Consider the following 18,728-nt stretch of genomic DNA (forward strand, 5'->3'; position numbering starts at 1 on the left):
GGCGAGGGGGCGCATAAAGATGTTAAAAAGCATCGGGGAGAGTATCGCACCCTGGGGCACTCCACACACCAAGGAGTGGCGGGATGACAATACCCCCCCAAGCGCCACCCTCTGTCCCCGACCAGAGAGAAACGAGCGCAGCCATTGAAGGACTGTGCCCTGGATCCCCACGTCGGCAAGGCGGTGGTCCAGGAGTTCGTGATCGACCACGTCGAAGGCTGCTGACAGGTCTAGAAGAATCAGCAGCCCCGGCCTGCCTCGATCCAGCTGCCTGCGGAGATCATCTGTTAGGGCGACCAGAGCCGTCTTGGTCCCATGACCAGCGCGGAAGCCGGACTGGAATGGATCCAGAGTACCACTATACATAGAGTAATCTACGGGGAAATGTTTGTAAGCAGTTTTTTGTGTGGGGCTGTGTGGAATCACATTGCTAAGAGTTGGATCAAGTTATTTCTGGTATTTCTTACCTACTCTTCCCCTTCAGGTCCCAGAGCAGGTGACATAAAACAAAATCCAATAATGAAACAATGAATATTCAACAAACCATAAAATGACAGCAATCAAAGCATAAAACAAATACAACTAATAACACCATTTACAGGGAGGACAACCAAAGACTTATGGTGTAAGTCCAAAAGACTCTATAGGGAGTGAGTTTCACAGCTTTGGGGCTGCCACAAAAAGGCCCTGTAGGCTTGGGGAGTTGCTATTGGAGAGACAGGATTCAGATGTCCTGCTGCACACCTCAGCATGCAGAATTCATCACAAAAACCTTTAGAACAGGGCAATCTAGGATTGGGGAGGTATAATTCCTGGTGTTTACAGGGTGTGCCACATGAGTGCCATGGCTTATGTAGCTAAAGTAGCAGCACCTAGGCACAAAGGGGAAGTATTGGAAGGCTTGGGAGAATCCCAATGTTTGCAGAAGCCTAATCAGGACTGAGCATGCTCAGTGGCCATAGAATGTGGGAGGGGGCATTATTGGTTTGTTTTTGTTTTATTATGTATTACGTATTTTGTGTTCTTGTTTTGCATTGTTATGTTTTTAACTGCCCTGTGATTTTCAGATAAAGGGCAGCCTACAAATTCATAATAGAATAGTAGAATGTTGACTGATTGTGGAGGGGGAAATGGATAACCAGGAGCAGGAGCTGGAGGGGAGCGGCTGGCATCCTGAACAGGCAGCACACCTGTAATCCACTACTCCACCATGTGGAATTTGTGAGAGAGGGCCATAGAGCATCTGAGTTGTAACCCCTAGGTCTCCAGGTAGAGCTGAGAAAGAGTTCCTGCCTAAAACCCTGGAGAGCTTCTGCCTCTTAGTGCAGACAATACTGGGCCAGCTGGAACAATGGTCTGACTCTGGGTGCGGGTGGCACTGTGGTCTAAACCACAGAGCCAGGGCTTGCTGATCGGAAGGTTGGCAGTTCGAATCCCCGTGACGGAGTTAGTTCCTGTTGCTCTGTCCCAGCTCCTGCCAACCTAGCAGTTCGAAAGCATACCAGGGTGAGTAGATAAATAGGTACTGCTGTGGCAGGCAGGTAAACGGCATTTCTGTGTGCTCTGGTTTCCGTCACGGTGTTCTGTTGCACCAGAAGCGGTTTAGTCATGCTGGCCACATGACCTGGAAAGCTGTCTGTGGACAAACGTCGGCTCCCTCGGCCTGAAAGCGAGATGAGCGCCGCACCCCATAGTCGTTTTTGACTGGACTTAACCATCCAGGGGTCCTTTACCTTTTACCTTTACCTGACTCTGGATAAGGCAGCTTCCTATATGTTCCTAGAATCTTCTCTCCCCCACCTGGTGCTAACTCAAAAAGTCCTCTGTGCAGAGTTAAGGCAGCTCGCTACCTGTTGACACTTGCGGGCACCATTATAACTGTTGTGCAACCACAGCGCATTGCCGAGGGCGCAGAGTTCTGCTAATGCAGTGGCCGCTCTGACTGGATGTCCCGTGGTGCTTTGTTATAGCTGAGAGGAGCGCACACTCTGGTTATAAATAGCCACAGCTGCACCTCGCCATTTTTCAGCTGCGGGAGAAAATATGAAATGTGTATAAATAAAAGCACAAAGAGAGCAAAGACATATGGGCAGGGAGTAATGGCTTGACTTCTTATTCCTCAGAAACTCTTTTCCAGGAGGGGACCATTCCATCACAGTCATGCCATCCCGTGGCCTGCTTTCTCTCTCCCTCTCTCTCCCTCCCTCCCTCTCTCTCTCCCTCCCTCTCTCTCTCTCTCTCTCTCTCTCTCTCCCTCTCCAGCTATTGCTGAAGACTGTCAGAGAGAGGGGGAGTTTCAGGCCAGGAAAGAGGGCACCAGCAAAGAGAAACAATTGTCCATAACACAGGTCCAAAAGTAGAAACATGAGAATCTGTCTTAGACCAAGCTGAGCCATTGGTTTATATTGGGATATGCTCTGACTGGCTGCAGCTCCCCAGGGTTTCAGGCAGGGGTTCTTCCTAGATCTACCGCAGAATGCTAACCATTTCTCACCCCCCACAATCTTAAGTTCAGTTCCACACATTTCGACACCCGTGTGTGATTTTATTCTAAATTCCTCGTGCGAAATCCACTAGCAAACTTCTCCTAATAAAAGCATTTGTCTGCAATTTTTATACTCATTTTTGCAAAAACGTTCCCCCCCCCAATAATGCATTTTAATGCCACTTTCACTAATATACGTATTCTAATGCACACTTTACCTTAGTATATGCATTTTCTGTACACTCGACTGGAGAACTGCATTGCAAAATTCGGAGAAGTGCAAATTTTGAAGGATGGCTGTGTTTCAGCTTGCATACTGTTCCAGAAAGTGCGAATGAGTGTCAGCGATGGGCAGGAGCCTGAGAAGTGGGGGGATGCCCCATGGGCCGAGGAGGCAGGTGGGGAGGATGATGATCCAGGGGGAGGGGCCAGTGATTTGTGGGGTTCTGTGCCATCCATGAGGCAGCTGCCGGTGGTGGTGAAAGAGGGGAGTTGATAGGAGGAGACCGGGCAGCCAGAGAGAGGGTAGAAGGAGACAGGAAAAGAGCTGTGCTGGATCTCAGAGTCTGGGGAGGCTGTGGTGCTCTCAAAGAGATTTGTGTCTTTGGAATCCCCTGAGTTACTCCCACTGTTATCACCATGCTAGAAGGGAACAGTTAGAGAGGAGACTTCAGGTCTTTGATTGCACAGTCAGACAAGGGAGTTTAAGAAGGTTGGGTGGGTCCTACACTGTGGCTCCAATAGTCTGAGACGGGGCACAGGTCCACGGTCCTAGATTGCCTAGACAGCTAGGTCAGGGGCTGATCTACTATGAAACTAATGAAGCTTAGGTTTCAGGGCCCCTAATCCTGGAAGGACCCCAGAAACAACTTTGGTCCACATTGCTTTTTTAAAAAATGGGTCTAGAAGACACAATTTGAGTTGCACGACTCAAATTGATTTTTTGTTGCATATATTTCAACTATCTCACAGCTTAAGGGTGAGTAGCACAGATGTTGTAAAGGTTGTTGTAAAGAACCCCATTTGAAGTGGTTACCCAGACCTCATTGGGGGCCCCATAACAGTACAGTGGTACCTCGGGTTAAGAACTTAATTCGTTCTGGAGGTCCGTTCTTAACCTGAAACCGTTCTTAACCTGGGGTACCACTTTAGCCAATGGGGCCTCCCGCTGCTGCTGTGCCGCCACCGCACAATTTCCGTTCTCATCCTGAAGCAAAGTTCTTAACCCAAGGTACTACTTCCAGGTTAGCGGAGTCTGTAACCTGAAGCATCAGTAACCCGAGGTACAACTGTACAACCCTTCAGGGCTCCAGTTAATTGTCCTCGCTGGTCTAGGTGTGTTTGGGACAAGGAGGGAGGTTTGCCTTTAGCTGTGAACGGTATTTAATTTCTACCCCTTCCCTAACCCTCATACAGCCCCCATTCTGCTCCAGGAAGTGAAGTGTAGCTGGCAATCGCAAGGCAAGCAAAGCCACTAAGCAGAGAGCACTTGGGGTGTGGGTGTGTGTGTGTGTGTTTTAAGACAAGGTGACAAATAGCATGCGAGTTAAGTCTGAAGATGGAGTACTCCATTTGGTGGTGAATGGCAAGGCTCCTTATGGTGATTGTAAAACATTGCTACAGTCCTGTAAATTTCCTCCGTCTCTTGCTGAGTATCCATAAGCAACAACCCTGCCCTGAAGAGCTTACAGGCGAAAGATGTATTTGAAGGCAAATCGCTCATGAGATTCTAGCAATGTTTTTTGCAGAAGTTTGTGCAGGCCGCGGAAAAGCATGCCGCAGGGACCCAGCTCTCTCCTCTGGTCTGAACCTCTGGAGTCTGGAAGCTGCAATTAATACCAATAGACGGCTAACAGAGACAGAGGAAGCTGTATTATGCCAAAACAGAGGATTAGTCCATTGGTGTTGTACCACTGAGCCACAGCTCGTTGACTTCCACTTTCCCCAGCACACGGCCTCACCTTCCATTCCAATGCATCCCTGTCCATATGGCTGTGAACAGCCCAGAGCCACCCCCTTTTTAAATTCCCCTGGTGCTTTCAGGTGCGAGTTTAATACTGCAAGCGAGCCATTGAGTTGTGGCAAATCAGTAATTGGCAACAGACTTCTTTCTTATTGGATTTTCCCCGGATTAAATGGGGGTGGGGAAATATGGGGTGGCATTTTGATGTGTGAAAAACCTGTGTGCATTAGAAACACCAGTCCCACATCCACACTATATATTTAAAGCAGGCATAGGGAAACTCGCCCCTCCAGATGTTTTGAGACTACAACTCCCATCATCCCTAGCTAACAGGACCAGTGGTCAGGGATGATGGGAGTTGTAGTCCCAAAACATCTGGAGAGCCGAGTTTGCCTATGCCTGATTTAAAGTGTGTTTAAAGTATGCAGTCCCATCCCCCCCAAGGATCCTGGGAACAGTTGTTTGTTAAGGCAGCTGGGAACTGTAGCTCTGTGAAGGCGAAACTACAGTTCCCAGGATTCTTTGGGGAGGGGGGGCCATGCACTTTAAATGTGCATCAGGTGTGCTTTAAATGCATGGTATGGGCATGACTTGGTGTCTGTTCCACCATAGCTATATATTTTATTGTAGAAACTTGGGCCATAACTACCTGAGAGTAGAACTCTGCTCATAGGAGAGTCTCCTGCTGGCTAGGCTGGTCCAGTGCCAAAAAGGGCAGGCTCCTGCAACTTTAATCATTGTATAGAAGCTGCAGGAGGTGGAAGGAATTCACACGAATCACCTGCCTTTTTATACCTGTGAGCGTCTGTGAGATGCATCGGATGAAGTGGGCTCTATTCAACGAAAGCTTAAACTAAAACTGTTAGTGCTTAAGTTGATGTAGTATTTTTGGTTGGTTTCATCAGATGATAGGTTCACTATATCAGAAGTGACCCTCCACATGTGCATTGTTCCCCTTAGCTGCCTTTATGGGGGACAGAGTGTTCTATGCTCTTGATTTGTGCTTGCGATAATCCACTTCCAGAACCCCTGCTCCTCCCTCCCCATTCAGAGACTCCCTCCCAAAGAAATACAGTAAGCAAAACTCATATTCCCATACATAACACCACAACTTTTAGCAGTGTACTTCTGAAAAACACATTCCTGTTACCCACAAGCTTTGGAACTGGTCTGTGGTTTCCTGGAGGATTGGTAAAAGGAATAAAGCTCTGCCGTTCTCCCGCAAAGATATGCACCCGCATTGTTCAGCCTGGACACTGAAGTCCAGCTCTGAGGGTCTTCTGGTGGTTCCTTCATTGTGAGAAGTGAGGTTACAGGGAACCAGGCAGAGGGCCTTCTTGGTAGTGGTGCCTGCCCTGTGGAATGCCCTCCCATCAGATGTCAAGGAAATAAACAACTATCTGACTTTTAGAAGGCATCTGAAGGGCGGCAGCCCTGTTTAGGGAAGTTTTTAATGTTTGATGTTTTATCATGTTTTTAATATTCTGTTGGGAGCCACCCAGAGTGGCTGGGGAAACCCAGCCAGATGGGTGGGGTATAAATAATAACAAAATAAATTATTGTTGCTGTTGCTGTTGCTGTTGCTGTTGCTGTTGCTGTTGCTGTTGCTGCTGCTGCTGCTGCTGCTGCTGCTGCTGCTGCTGCTGCGCTTTGCTCCTCTTGCCACTCTCAATTTGTGAGCCAATTTCTCTTGCATTAAGCGTTTGTGTTTGAAGCCCTTCCCACCGAACCCCTGTCCTAACCTCTCTCTTCTCTGCCCTGCAGACGGGATCCACAGTGTGACAGCCCAGTGCGTCCTGCGCGTCATTGTCATCACGGAGGACATGCTGGCCAACAGCATCACGGTGCGCCTGGAGAACATGTGGCAGGAGCGCTTCCTCTCTCCCCTCCTGGCCAACTTCCTGGAGGGCGTGGCCACCGTCCTGGCCACCCCAAAGGAGGACGTCTTCATCTTCAACATCCAAAACGACACGGACGTCGGTGGGCAGGTGCTGAACGTCAGCTTCTCCGCCATGGCACCCCGCAGCGGCCATTTCTTCAGCTCGGAGGAGCTCCAGGAGCAGCTGTACATGAAGCGCATGACCTTGACCGCGGTCTCCATGCTGGAGGTGCTCCCCTTCGACGACAACGTCTGCCTCCGCGAGCCCTGCCAGAACTACATGAAGTGCATCTCGGTGCTCAAGTTTGACAGCTCGGCTCCCTTCATCGCCTCCGTCTCCACCCTCTTCCGGCCCATCCACCCCATCACGGGCCTGCGCTGCCGCTGCCCCCAGGGCTTCACCGGCGACTACTGCGAGATGGAGATCAACCTCTGCTACTCCAACCCCTGCCGCAACGGAGGGGTCTGCACCCGCAAGGAGGGCGGCTATACCTGCATCTGCCACCAGCACTTCACAGGTAAGGCCGTGGTCGAAGCTCAGCAAAAAAGGAGGCTTGCTGTGGGAGGGGGGGCAGCCTTTCCCCAAATGAAATTCTGCTCCCAGGGGCTTCCATATTCCATACCTAGGACCAGGCGGAGTCTGTGTGCCAGAGGCATCCACATTCTGCACTGAGGATACTAGACGTGCTTTATTTGTGTGGGTTCCTGTTTCTCGTCACAGTGATTTAAATAATAATAATAAATGCTCAATATAGGAGCTACCCGTAAACATGGAGGGAGAGTGGACTCTGATCTGCCTCCTGGAATATTCTTACTATAGAACATGCTTGTGGCCGCCAATACCATATATCACCGGTCCTGAAAGACCTACATTGGCTCCCACTACATTTCCGAGCACAATTCAAAGCGTTGGGGGCTGACCTTTAAAGCCCTAAACGGCCTCGGCCCAGTATACCTGAAGGAGCGTCTCCACCCCCATCATTCAGCCCGGACACTGAGGTCCAGCTCCGAGGGGCTTCTGGCGGTTCCCTCACTGTGAGAAGCGAAGTTACATGGAACCAGGCAGAGGGCCTTCTCGGTAGTGGCGCCCACCCTGTGGAATGCCCTCCCATCAGATGTCAAGGAAACAAACAACTATCTGACTTTTAGAAGGCATCTGAAGGGTGGCAGCCCTGTTTTGGGAAGTTTTTAATGTTTGATGTTTTATCATGTTTTTAATATTCTGTTGGGAGCTGCCCAGAGTGGCTGGGGAAACCCAGCCAGATGGCAGGGTATAGATAAATTATTATTATTATTATTATTATTATTATTATTATCATCATCATCATGGTCATCATCATCATAGGGGATGCGGGTGGCACTGTGGGTTAAACCACAGAGCCTAGGACTTGCCGATCAAAAGGTCGGCGGTTTGAATCCCCACAACAGGGTGAGCTCCCGTTCCTCGGTCGCTGCTCCTGCCAACCTAGCAGTTCGAAAGCACATCAAAGTGCAAGTAGATAAATAGGTACCGCTCCAGCGGGAAGGTAAACAGCGTTTCCGTGCACTGCCCTGGTTCTCCAGAAGCGGCTTAGTCATGCTGGCCACATGACCCGGAAGCTGTACGCCGGCTCCCTCAGCCAATAAAGCGACATGAGCACCGCAACCCCAGAGTCGGTCACGACTGGACCTAATGTTCAGGGGTCCCTTTACCTTTATCATCATCATCTTGCCTATTACTTTTTTTAATAGCCATTTTTTAAAATGTACATTTAAAACACACCGCTTGCTCTTAAAAATCTTGGGAACTGTAGTTTACCCCTCCAAGAGCTACCATTCCCAGCACCCTTAACTACCAACACTTTCAAGGATTCTTGGTGCTTTAAGTGCATGGTTTGTGCACAACCTCTGTTACAGGGGCTTTAAGTTACAACACCTGTGACTAGAAGAAAAACTTTCCCTCAATCACCTTCTCGCAAGATATTGGATTATTGGTCTGCAAGCCTGACTAACCAACCAAAGCTTATACCAAAGCTGCTTCCAAACAGGAGGCTCTGAGCGCTAATAAATCACTGCTTTTCCACTGTAAGCTATAAGTGGAATTGCAATTGACTTTCTACACTACTGGGGATATTGCACTTTTTCTGCCTGTTCATGGGCACGACACAGCGGCTGTGGATGGGGGAGAGAAGATCCAGCCCACCTGAGCAGCCATTTGGAAGTGGGCAAGGCAGAATCCAAGGAATCCCTTTTTAAAAAAAGGGGTGTGTGGGTGTGTGCACGCATGCCTAGCACGTATTAATTTAAGCATGATTCCCCATTGCTACCCATGAAATGCCCATAAACAAAAGTAGTTAATGTTCGTTTATGACTGGAAGCATTTAATTGGTGAGGGTGGAATAATGTTGCTAAAATGGCGGGGGCTGAAAAGTGCCCCCCTTTATTAGCATTATTTTGCTATACAGTGGTACCTTGGGTTAAGTACTTAATTCGTTCTGGAGGTCCGTTCTTAACCTGAAACTGTTCTTAACCTGAAGCACCACTTTAGCTGCTGCCGCACCGCCGGAACCCAATTTCTGTTCTCATCCTGAAGCAAAGTTCTTAACCTGAAGCACTATTTCTGGGTTAGCGAAGTCTGTAACCTGAAGTGTATGTAACCCGAGGTACCACTGTAAATCTCTAACGTTCTTTTATGTAAGTGTTATTTAACTAACATTTCATTTTTAAAATAAGAATTGTTGATTGGAAGAGTTTAATCAGGAGGAAGAACCCATAGTGATCAGGTCCTCCCCATTTATTCTTTTAGAAAGTTAGCATTGTAAACCTTTCCATTCAGCGATATTGTGCTAATGTTTTATTTATCTTTTTTTTAAAAAAATGCTGTTCACTCAAGAGTTTTAAGGCTAACTGGAAGACTGATGGTCTGCAGGGCCACAGGTCCCACATCCCTATTCTAAGGGCTGGAGTGGTGGGATCCAGTTAGGTTCCCTGCCCGCTTGTCAAAATTGGCACCGCTGGGGTGGGGAGATAAATATCTGGTCTGCAGGCTAGAAATGATTCCCCATTCTTGCTTTAGAGCTTTGGGTTTACTATAATGTAAGCACTCGTCTGCCAGCAGGTGGAGAGTAGCAGGGAGCCAGCTGGGAGGAGAGGAAAATGTGATGGTGATCGGCAGGTACTTTCCATGTTCCATAGTCAGGCTACATGGCCAGCAGCAATGGAGAAGATTTTCAAGCAGACCTAGTTACTTACTAGCAGGGTTCCAGCTTAAGGCTCAACAGGCAGGCTATCTTGCAAAAGAAGGTAGTGAGAGAATTGCAGAGATGGACAGGCTGTGAGTTATAAATCTTTACAACCACACTTTCCTCCAGGGAAATCGTTCATGCCAGTCTGCTCAAGACTGAAAAGTGCAGGCTCTAGGATGGCAGCAGAAGGGGCGGAGACTGTTGTGTGTTACAAAAAGAGCTTAGTTCACCAAATTAGAAATACAAGCATCAGGGTTGTGTTTCCAGAGTCTGCTTGTCATCAGAGATGAGAATAATAGAACTGTAGAGTCAGAAGGGACTACAAAGTTCATCTTCTAGTCCAACCTCCTGCAATGCAGGAATCTTTTGCCCAACGTGAGGCTAGTATTATGACCCTGGGATTATGTGTTTCATGCCCTACCAACTGAGCTATCCCATGAATGAGAGGTTGTTCTCAGGGCTGCAGGAATAACTGAGGTTGAAGTGTTGATTTCTCCAGCAGATGCCTAGAGTTTGGAAGTAAAATATACTTGAAGAAATGTCATCAAATATCTGTGTACTTGTTCCTGGGAAACCTGCTTAGTATTCCAATGTGTTACTTAATGCTGTCCTAAGAAAATGGTTGCTTTAGGCATAGACACAGAGCTGTGATATTTATTTATTTATTTATTTATTTATACCCTGCCCAAATGGCTGGGTTTCCCCAGCCACTCTGGGCGGCTTCCAACAAAATATTAAAAACACAATAAAGCATAAAACATTTAAAACTTCCCAAAACAGGGCTGCCTCCAGATGTCTTCTAAATGTCAGGTAGTTGTTTATTTCCTTGACATCTGATAGGAGGGCGTTCCACAGGGCGGGCGCCACTACCAAGAAGACCCTCTGCCTTGTTCCCTGTAACCTCACTTCTCACAATGAAGGAACCACCAGAATACCCTCAGAGCTGGACCTCAGTGTTCGGGCTGAACGATGGTGGTGGAGATGCTCCTTCAGGTATACTGGGCTGAGGCTGTTTAGGGCTTTAAATGTCAGCACCAACACTTTGAATTGTGCTCAGAAATGTACTGGGAGCCAATGTAGGTCTTTCAGGACCCGTGTTATGTGGTCTTGGCTGTTGTGTTCCAAAGGTTGCAGAGTTGTGACAGCAGTTTTTCTGCTGCATTAATCAAGCTTCTTAGATGTTCCACTGGGTAGTCAGACTGGGACTCCAGGCAGCTTACACAAATTAAAACACAGAAGGTTTAAAACATATAAAAGAGTAATTAAACTATAACAGAATTACAACAATATAAAGAAACCTACGTTTTAGCCAGAGTAGACCTATTGAAGTTAATGGACCTAACACAGTCATATTCTTTCTTTATAGTAGATCCATGCCGAGTAAAACTTAGCTGAATGGACTTTAACAGGATTTAAGCAGCCTAATGGTTTACAGAAATGCAAGCCTGATCCTGAGCCTTTTATGCACAGAAGGAAGGCCTACTGAGCTTAATGAGGCTTCGTTCAAGTAATTGTGACATGGTCTTTTCATGAGCAGGATGGATGTGAAGATAGGCATTGCAGTTCTTTCGCTTAGATACACACACGGATGGTTTCTTGCAGCTGAGACAGCTATTAACATATCATCCCTAGCAAGCCTCCTCTTCCCTTGATCTACAGGGTAGATCACGTATTCACCGGACAGACAATCAGGAACAGAGGAGCCAGGGGCTGGCGGTTGATAAAAGGATGAGGCAATGGGTAAACTGGCTTTGCACACCTCGGCCTGCCAGGAGGGAGAGACGCGCCTCCAAGCCTGGCTGGGGAAGAGATAAGCAAAGTCAATGGTAATTAACCCTGAGCATCTGAAGTGCAAGCCCACATTAGGAGGAGGGTTAATGTGCACTTGCTTCCCTGTCACTTCCTGGCTTCTCCCTCATTTCCTTAGGAGAGTGGGCAGGACCAAAAGAACAGAGCAAAGAACCAGTGGAGGAATTAGAGGAGGGAGGGGGTGGTTTCATGCTGCCCCTCCTCTTACAGGCTGTTGCTAAGTAGCTCTGTGCTGAGCTGAGCCTACCCAACAGACCGACTGGTGGGTGAAGAAGTGCCTCCCCATCAGATTCTCTGTGTTTATCACTCTAGCTATTTATGTTATTATTTTGAATACTTATATTCATTGTTTAATTTGTAAGCCACTCAACAGGCTTCTGAGCAGTTTTACAAGCGTAAAAATCAATTGCACTGAAATACAAAGTGTCAGGGGTTCAGAAGGAGAGACACAGGAGGGGGAGCAAATGGAGAGTGAGGAGGAAGAGGACGAAGGGGGAGCAGGAAGTGACAGCTGCCAGAGTCATTCCGCAAGCCTCTCTAGTGAATCGGAAGACTCGCAGAAGGGAGCACCGATGGCCAGAGCAAGGGAGATTCCAGGGGAGAAACCTCAAGAGGGAGGGGCCAGCGGGGAGTCCCTGAGCAGCAGTTGGAAATCGGGACCAGCTTCCCCACCAGAGCGCAGTGGGAAGGGGGAGTCCCAGGAGTCGGAACCAGTGTTCTTGCCACCAGCGGGAGGAGAGGAGGCAGGGCTGGCCACGCCCACATCCGGAAGCGGGGAAACGGTCAGAAGGAAGGTTACCGGCTGGGCGCGCGCGCCAAGTTCAAATGTACAGGCGAGCGGCACAGCAGGGAGTCCTGACAGGGAGCCAGGTCCTAAAGCCCGCCGGAAGGAAGGGCGGGACTCAGGGGGGTCAGCTTCAGAGGAATCAAGGAAGGAGATAACCCCAGAGGGCAGAAGGACCCAGCGTAGGAAGGAGCAGCGTAGGCGGTGGAGCAAAGCGAGAATCTTAAACTGGTGTGGCTTTAGCAGCGAGTCAGAGGGGACTTAGCCGGTCTAGCGTTAAGACGTGGGTCTGCGCGCCCAGAGCTTGGAAATGGAAACTAAACTTCAATAAAGACTTTTGTATATAATATCCACTGGGCGTTGGTCCTCTGTGAGCTGGGACCTAGCGGCAGTCCTGACACAAAGCAACCCCATTCAAACATCTATCATTAGAATCGACAATAAAGCAACCCCATTAAAACAACACAGCAAAGAAAACAGGAGACATAAGGGGAGCAGATGCGGAGGAAAGCAGGGCCTTTGGTATTTCTGAATAGGTTTCAGGTTTTCTCGCCCATGCGTGGCAAGCTTTGCTTGCCAAAATCCCCCTCTTCTGTGAAATATCTTCCTTTGTAGTCAGTCAGCCTGGTGCGCAATCTTGCCGAGCATGAGGGGTCTTCCTTTTGGGCCACTGCTTCTGCACTTCTAATTTTTAGCATTACTGTGGGTAAGCTCCTGGGTCACCAGGCCACAACGCAGAGATGCTGCTTTCACCTGTGCAGTGGCCGTGGGAGACGAGGGTTGCCTAGACCCACTGCTTCCCCTGATCATTGCCTGCTGCAATAGGTGAGAGAGAACAGGGTAGGAGAAGTCACACTTACCCTTTCTCCCATACTACTTCGCAACTGGCAAAGGTATGAGCAGCATCTGTGGTATGTGAACTGGGACCCTATAAACTCCCATGCGGTGATGCTCAATACCTGGAACTGGCAGGCCAACCAGAAGTGACCATTAGGGGGCAAGGAGAGCCCAGCTGGGTCAGATCAAATGTCCATCAGGTCCACTCTCCTGCTGCCCACATTGCCAACTAGATTATGCTTCCAGGATGGCCACAAACAGGACACAGAGGCACGCCCTCAGCATTGCAGCATTGCTGTCCACAGAAAGGCATCACTATCGTAAGAGGGAAAAGGCAGACACAGATTTACATAAAATGTGCACATTCAAAGGTATAGCCAAAGAGATGCTCTGTATTTATTTCCATTTATGAATTGTTTCCTATAAAATGTTTCCAACAGAAACGTCAACCATTAAAACAATTTCATAGATAAAAACAACTTCAGTGCAGATACAAACTGGGATAGAAAGAAATCTCCTCTTGAAAGGCTGTTTGAAGTAGGAAGGTGCTAAAGGACAAGAGTGGAGGTGCCGGTTGAATCTGTAGCAGGAAGGTCATTCCAGAGGGCAAATGCTGCCACACTAAAGGGCCAATTCCTACATCACACAGAATGGGCCTCCTGAAATGATATCTGCAATTTGGGAGTCATTGGAGCAACCCGCAATTGCCTAACCTTGGCTCCCGTAGGTTCAAGTTGGGGCTCACAAGCAAGAGACTTCAGATAGAAGCAAAACAGCGGCTATAATTAAAATGCAATCCATCTCATCACAACAAGGAAGATTGCAACCAGGTGACCTGCGTGTTTGCTTGTTCTTCCATGCAGGAGTTTCTAACTGCTAATGAGCATCCACAAGGCCCCGGCTGCTCTCCTTTCTTGTGGGTCTTTCACTCTGAACTGGTCTTTCACACCTCTATCACTCTTCAGATAGAGGACTGTAAAGCAGGACACGCATTTGCCCTGCTGGAGCTAGCATACCTGGCGAGTGTCTTTGATTCAAGACCCAAGAAAGGGTCATTAGTGTGGTACAGCCAAAAAGAACCAGAGGTGTGGAGACAGCAGCAGCAGCAGCTGCTGCTATGGAAGTTTGAAGCCCATGAATATTTTGCAAAGCAGGTAGCTTCTGTCTTTCCAGTTGTAACAGATTAAATGTGGCTCCCGCTCCCGTCTTCACTCCCCCTGGTATCAGACTGGAGGGAATCATTACAGATCTCATCAAAGAGAGGGAGCTTTCATTTCAGAGACAATGGGAAATGCCTCAGGTTCCCCTGGGGGGGGGGGAGTACACGGAGCCCCACCATTCCCTCTTCCTAGATTTAAAGAGGTGGCAGCTCCCTGTTCAATAGCTGCATAGATCATCCTTGTATTTAGCAGAAAGGGGATGAAATGGAGGAGCAGACTGATGAAGGAAGGCGTCTTGCAAACAGCGCTTTTCACAGCCCTGAATCAGGATGCCCTCTGAGCCCAAGTAGGCATTGCTTGCTTGTGTCAGGGGACGCGGGTGGCACTGTGGGTTAAACCACAGAGCCTAGGACTTGCCGATCAGAAGGTCAGCGGTTCGAATCCCCGCGACGGGGTGAGCGCCCGTTGCTCGGTCCCTGCTCCTGCCAGCCTAGCAGTTCAAAAGCACGTCAAAGTGCAAGTAGATAAATAGGTACCACTCTGGCGGGAAGGTAAACGGCGTTTCCGTGCGCTGCTCTGGTTTGCCAGAAGCGGCTTAGTCACGCTGGCCACATGAACTGGAAGCTGTACGCTGGCCCCTGGGCCAATATAGAGAGATGAGCGCCCCAACCCCAGAGTCGTCCACGACTGGACCTAATGGTCAGGGGTCACTTTACCTTTACCTTTGCTTGTGTCGGATTGTGTGTGCAGGTAATTTGGTCCGTCCTCTATAGACTTTATCTCCTTCTGGATGAATCATAGTCCTTTTAAGGACTATGACTCTAGCACTCATTACTCAGCTTCCTCCAAATCATCACAATTATTACCTATGATGGGTGGGACCATCTCTGAATGTTGTGGTGCAGAGACAAATAACAAATCTCCTGGATATTAAAAAGAAAGCTATCCCAGGGCCACTTGGGAAAGCATTTTTTTTCTCATTTAATCTGTTCCAGCCCTGCTGAGTTTTCTTGATTACCTTCTTTATTGCATTGTTGTTTACTAGCATTAGGGCATATTCCAGTGTCAGCCAGACAGATTTGTACGGTGAGATGACCGTAAATTTGGATTGTGAAAACAACAGAAGTTTGATCTGTCAACCAGGGATGACTATAATCTGTAATTACAAGCCTTGTCTTTTGAATAAGTGTTTTGGAACTGCCTTCTGGTGAATATCAGACGGGCTCCAACCCTTTTGGGAATTCGGCACCCATTGGGGACCTTTTTATTCCACCAGTCCTTCCTAGAATGATGAACCTGGCCTGGTCACTATTAATTTTGGAACAGTATAACGTTAGTTTAATAGATTTTTATCTGGTATTCATCAAATTGTATCCATTTCTGTTTGGTACATTGCTTTGAGATTCTTTTGGACATAAAGCAATTAAGAAATTTTATAAATAAGTACATAACTAACTGCCCCATCTCCCCCCACGAGACCCTTAGCCTTCCAGATCTCTTACTGGCTTCAGAGACAGTCTTTTACAAAACCCTCTGCTTAAATAGTGCTGCTGGAGATGCTTAAATAGTGCTGCTGGAGATGCATAGTCCTCCAATGCTGCTTGATACCAGTTTGTTAGTAACAAAACCAATGGACTGGGTGAGCTGTAGGTTGGCCTGGTAGCTGTGGCAACTGTCCAGTAGTGTAGCAGGAGGTGTTCATCTTTCCGTGCTGCTTGTGGTTACTTTTCCATCCACAGATCTGCCTAGATTTGTAATACTGCCATTCCAGAGAGCCTCTTTCAGCAAACTATAGGCACGATGGGCTCCTTAGATCCTAGCCAGCCCTCTCTTTGCCTCTGCCTCTTAAACTCCTCTCTTGTTTCAGCTTCAGAGAAGTGGAGGTGGGGGAATATTGGCATTTGCAAACTAATTGTCTTTTCCTGCCACAATCTGGCAAGAAGCAATTGCTTCTCTTCCTGTTGGATTCAAGGCTGTGTGGCCCTCATCATAACTGAATATTGGTGGAAGAGCAGGGACCCATCCCCCCCCCCCATACTCAGCCCATACCATCTTCTGTAATCAGCATTAGTCCTACGAACATGCAAAGAGACTTGCTGGACCAGATTAAAAGGCCCATTTAGTCCAGCAGCCTGCTCTCAAATGACCTATGCAGTGGCTTAGCCTGGGGGTGCAGGGGGGCCAGCCGCACCGGGTGCAACATCTGGGGGTTAGGGTTAGGGGGCGCAAATCCACGGGTTAGGGGGCGCAAATCCACGGGTTAGGGGGTGCAAATCCACGGGTTAGGGGGTACAAATTACTTGCCTTGCCCCGGGTGCTGACAACCTACGATACGCCACTGGACCTATGAAAAGTCCACAAGTAAAACATGAGCCCAGTAGCATACTTCTGTCAGACTTGGAAGGTGTGAGTGAGTTTAATACCCATGCGAGGGCTAGACTCTGTGCTCTAGTGAACCAGAGAAGTATTTGAAGTCACGTGTGCTGCGATGCATAGGATATGAGCCTTGCCGACAAATGGTTCTAAGGAATTAGCTCTCCGCTGGGCCCGAGAGTTGTTGTCTCCTCACCTGTGTGCGCACTGACAAACCACTGGCAAAGAGAACTCCCCTTTCCCAACACTCTGCATTCTGGCTCAGCCAAGGGGAAACTATAGCAGCAAACCTGACATGCCTGGTATTGGTGACGACAGCGAAGAGTTCAGCTTGTCACTTCAGCTTGTCTGATGGCTCTGCTTCAGGTTCCCCAAGGCACCAAATGGTAGATGGCGACACCAAGTGGCTCTTTGGGGGCACAACAATACAAACAGGGCAGATCTTCCAGAAGCCACATTTAGGGACACAGATTCCAGTTGTGTTGAAAACTGCCTCAGTTTGGCAGCAGAGAGATTTGCTGTTGCTAACCACTGCCAGGAGCAGCTGATGGTGCCTGCCCAGCAACTGTGGTTCTTTTGAAAGAGATAGATGACGTCCATTTCTCCAAGGGTGGCTGCCTGGCCTGCTTTAAACTAGAGCAATAGGCCTCTTGCTGCCTCCTCAGTAGTAGTCAACAAGCACGGTGATGATGGCAGCCCCATGTACCCTGCCTGCGAGTGGAAATTGCTAATATATGCACATTGTCATACTAGCTCTTACAAAATGCTCCCCGCTGAACATTTCTATCTGGATGGATGACCTTGGTGTTTCATGCTCTTATCAGCTAATTATGAGTCCCCAGGTGATGGCTCTGGCGATACAGTGGTGCCCCGCAAGACGAACGCCTCGCAAGACGAAAAACCCGCTAGACGAAAGGGTTTTTCTGTTTTGGAGGCGCTTCGCAAAACGAATTTCCCTATGGGGTTGCTTCACAAGACGAAAAAAATCTTGCGTCCCCCAGCGGTTTTTTTTTTGCTTTTTTTTGCCCTTTTCCTAAGCCGCTAAGCCGCTTATCAGCTGTTCCGCTGATAAGCCACTTAACAGCTGATCGCTGGAAGCCGCTTGACAGCTCTAGCACTAATCCGCTAAGCTGTCAATGGGCTTGCTTCGCAAGACGAAAAAACCGCTAGACGAAGAGAATCGCGGAACGGATTAATTTCGTCTAGCGAGGCACCACTGTACTCGTGTTAGAAAACAAATCTTTTTAATGCATGAAATGGTGAGGGAATTGCTAGTCCCCATCCCAAGCTGTTTTAGCGTATATGCCTGGAAATGAGGCCTGCTGAAGCCTGAGGAGAGTAGGCCTATGTAGCTGGTTTGACAAGAACAAGGGCTTTTGATATGTTTATAAACCTGAGGGAAATTCCTCAGCTGAGTTTAATGTACTTTTGTGAGGAGAACCATACATGGGTGTCCACAGGGGGGAGGCAGTTTACCCTCTCCTGTATGAACCATAATTACCAGCCTTTGATTTTTAAGCAAGCTTTTAGCACTTGTAGAACCTGAGACATGAGACAAAATGTACAGGTGTTATTCTCATTTTTTAAAATGAGAAATGGTCACTCTGCCTTTCAGTGTTTTACTTTGCCAGTCGCTCATGGAAAAAATCCTGCAAACATACTTGGAACTATATAAAAGGATTTTGTTCCTGGTAAGGAGGACTTGACTGAGGGACCTGCCGTCATGGCCAGCCCATCAGGAACTTCACACAATCTCTTTCTTTGGGTGACTGGAAGACACCAATTCTAATATGAGTAAATGTTTGCCTTGTGTGTAAAGGAGCTGATCTAATAGACCTTTTCAAATTAGTTCACAGGAGATATTCGCTGAGAGTTCAGCGTAAGTTTCTCCTCGGCCATGCGAAGCGACCAGCAGCTTTCAGGGTGATGGAGCTGAGGTCCTTGAGATAAAGCTGGAGTCTGAAGAAGATGCCATGCTTTGAGTGTTCATGGTTCTCCTTGGTGTATATGGCAGTGGGCGGGGTTTTAGATCTCCAAAGCATGGCTTCCTAAACTAGAACGCTTTGATGCATGAAGTTTTACATAGGGTATAATCAGGAGGAAGAGGCTTATCAGGCTGGAAGCTGTTGCAGCTGGTTGGCTTTCCTGGAGCACCACAAACATGATTGACAGTATGCAGACATATTAAGTTCCTCGTCTTAGCAATCTATATAT

General features: G+C 48.1%; 1 protein-coding gene across 1 annotated transcript in view; it reads left to right on the forward strand.

The window, feature by feature from the left end:
- CELSR3 (cadherin EGF LAG seven-pass G-type receptor 3) overlaps positions 1-18,728 on the forward strand; it is a 91,606-nt gene that overhangs the window by 28,049 nt on the left and 44,829 nt on the right. Inside the window, exon 2 of the mRNA XM_083727099.1 lies at positions 6,213-6,845. Within this exon, the coding sequence (XP_083583225.1) occupies positions 6,213-6,845 (633 nt within the window). The remainder of the gene's footprint in view (positions 1-6,212; positions 6,846-18,728) is intronic.

Source organism: Podarcis gaigeae (genome assembly GCF_964106915.1).
Source record: "Podarcis gaigeae genome assembly, chromosome: 2".
Classification (NCBI taxonomy): Eukaryota; Metazoa; Chordata; class Lepidosauria; order Squamata; family Lacertidae; genus Podarcis; species Podarcis gaigeae.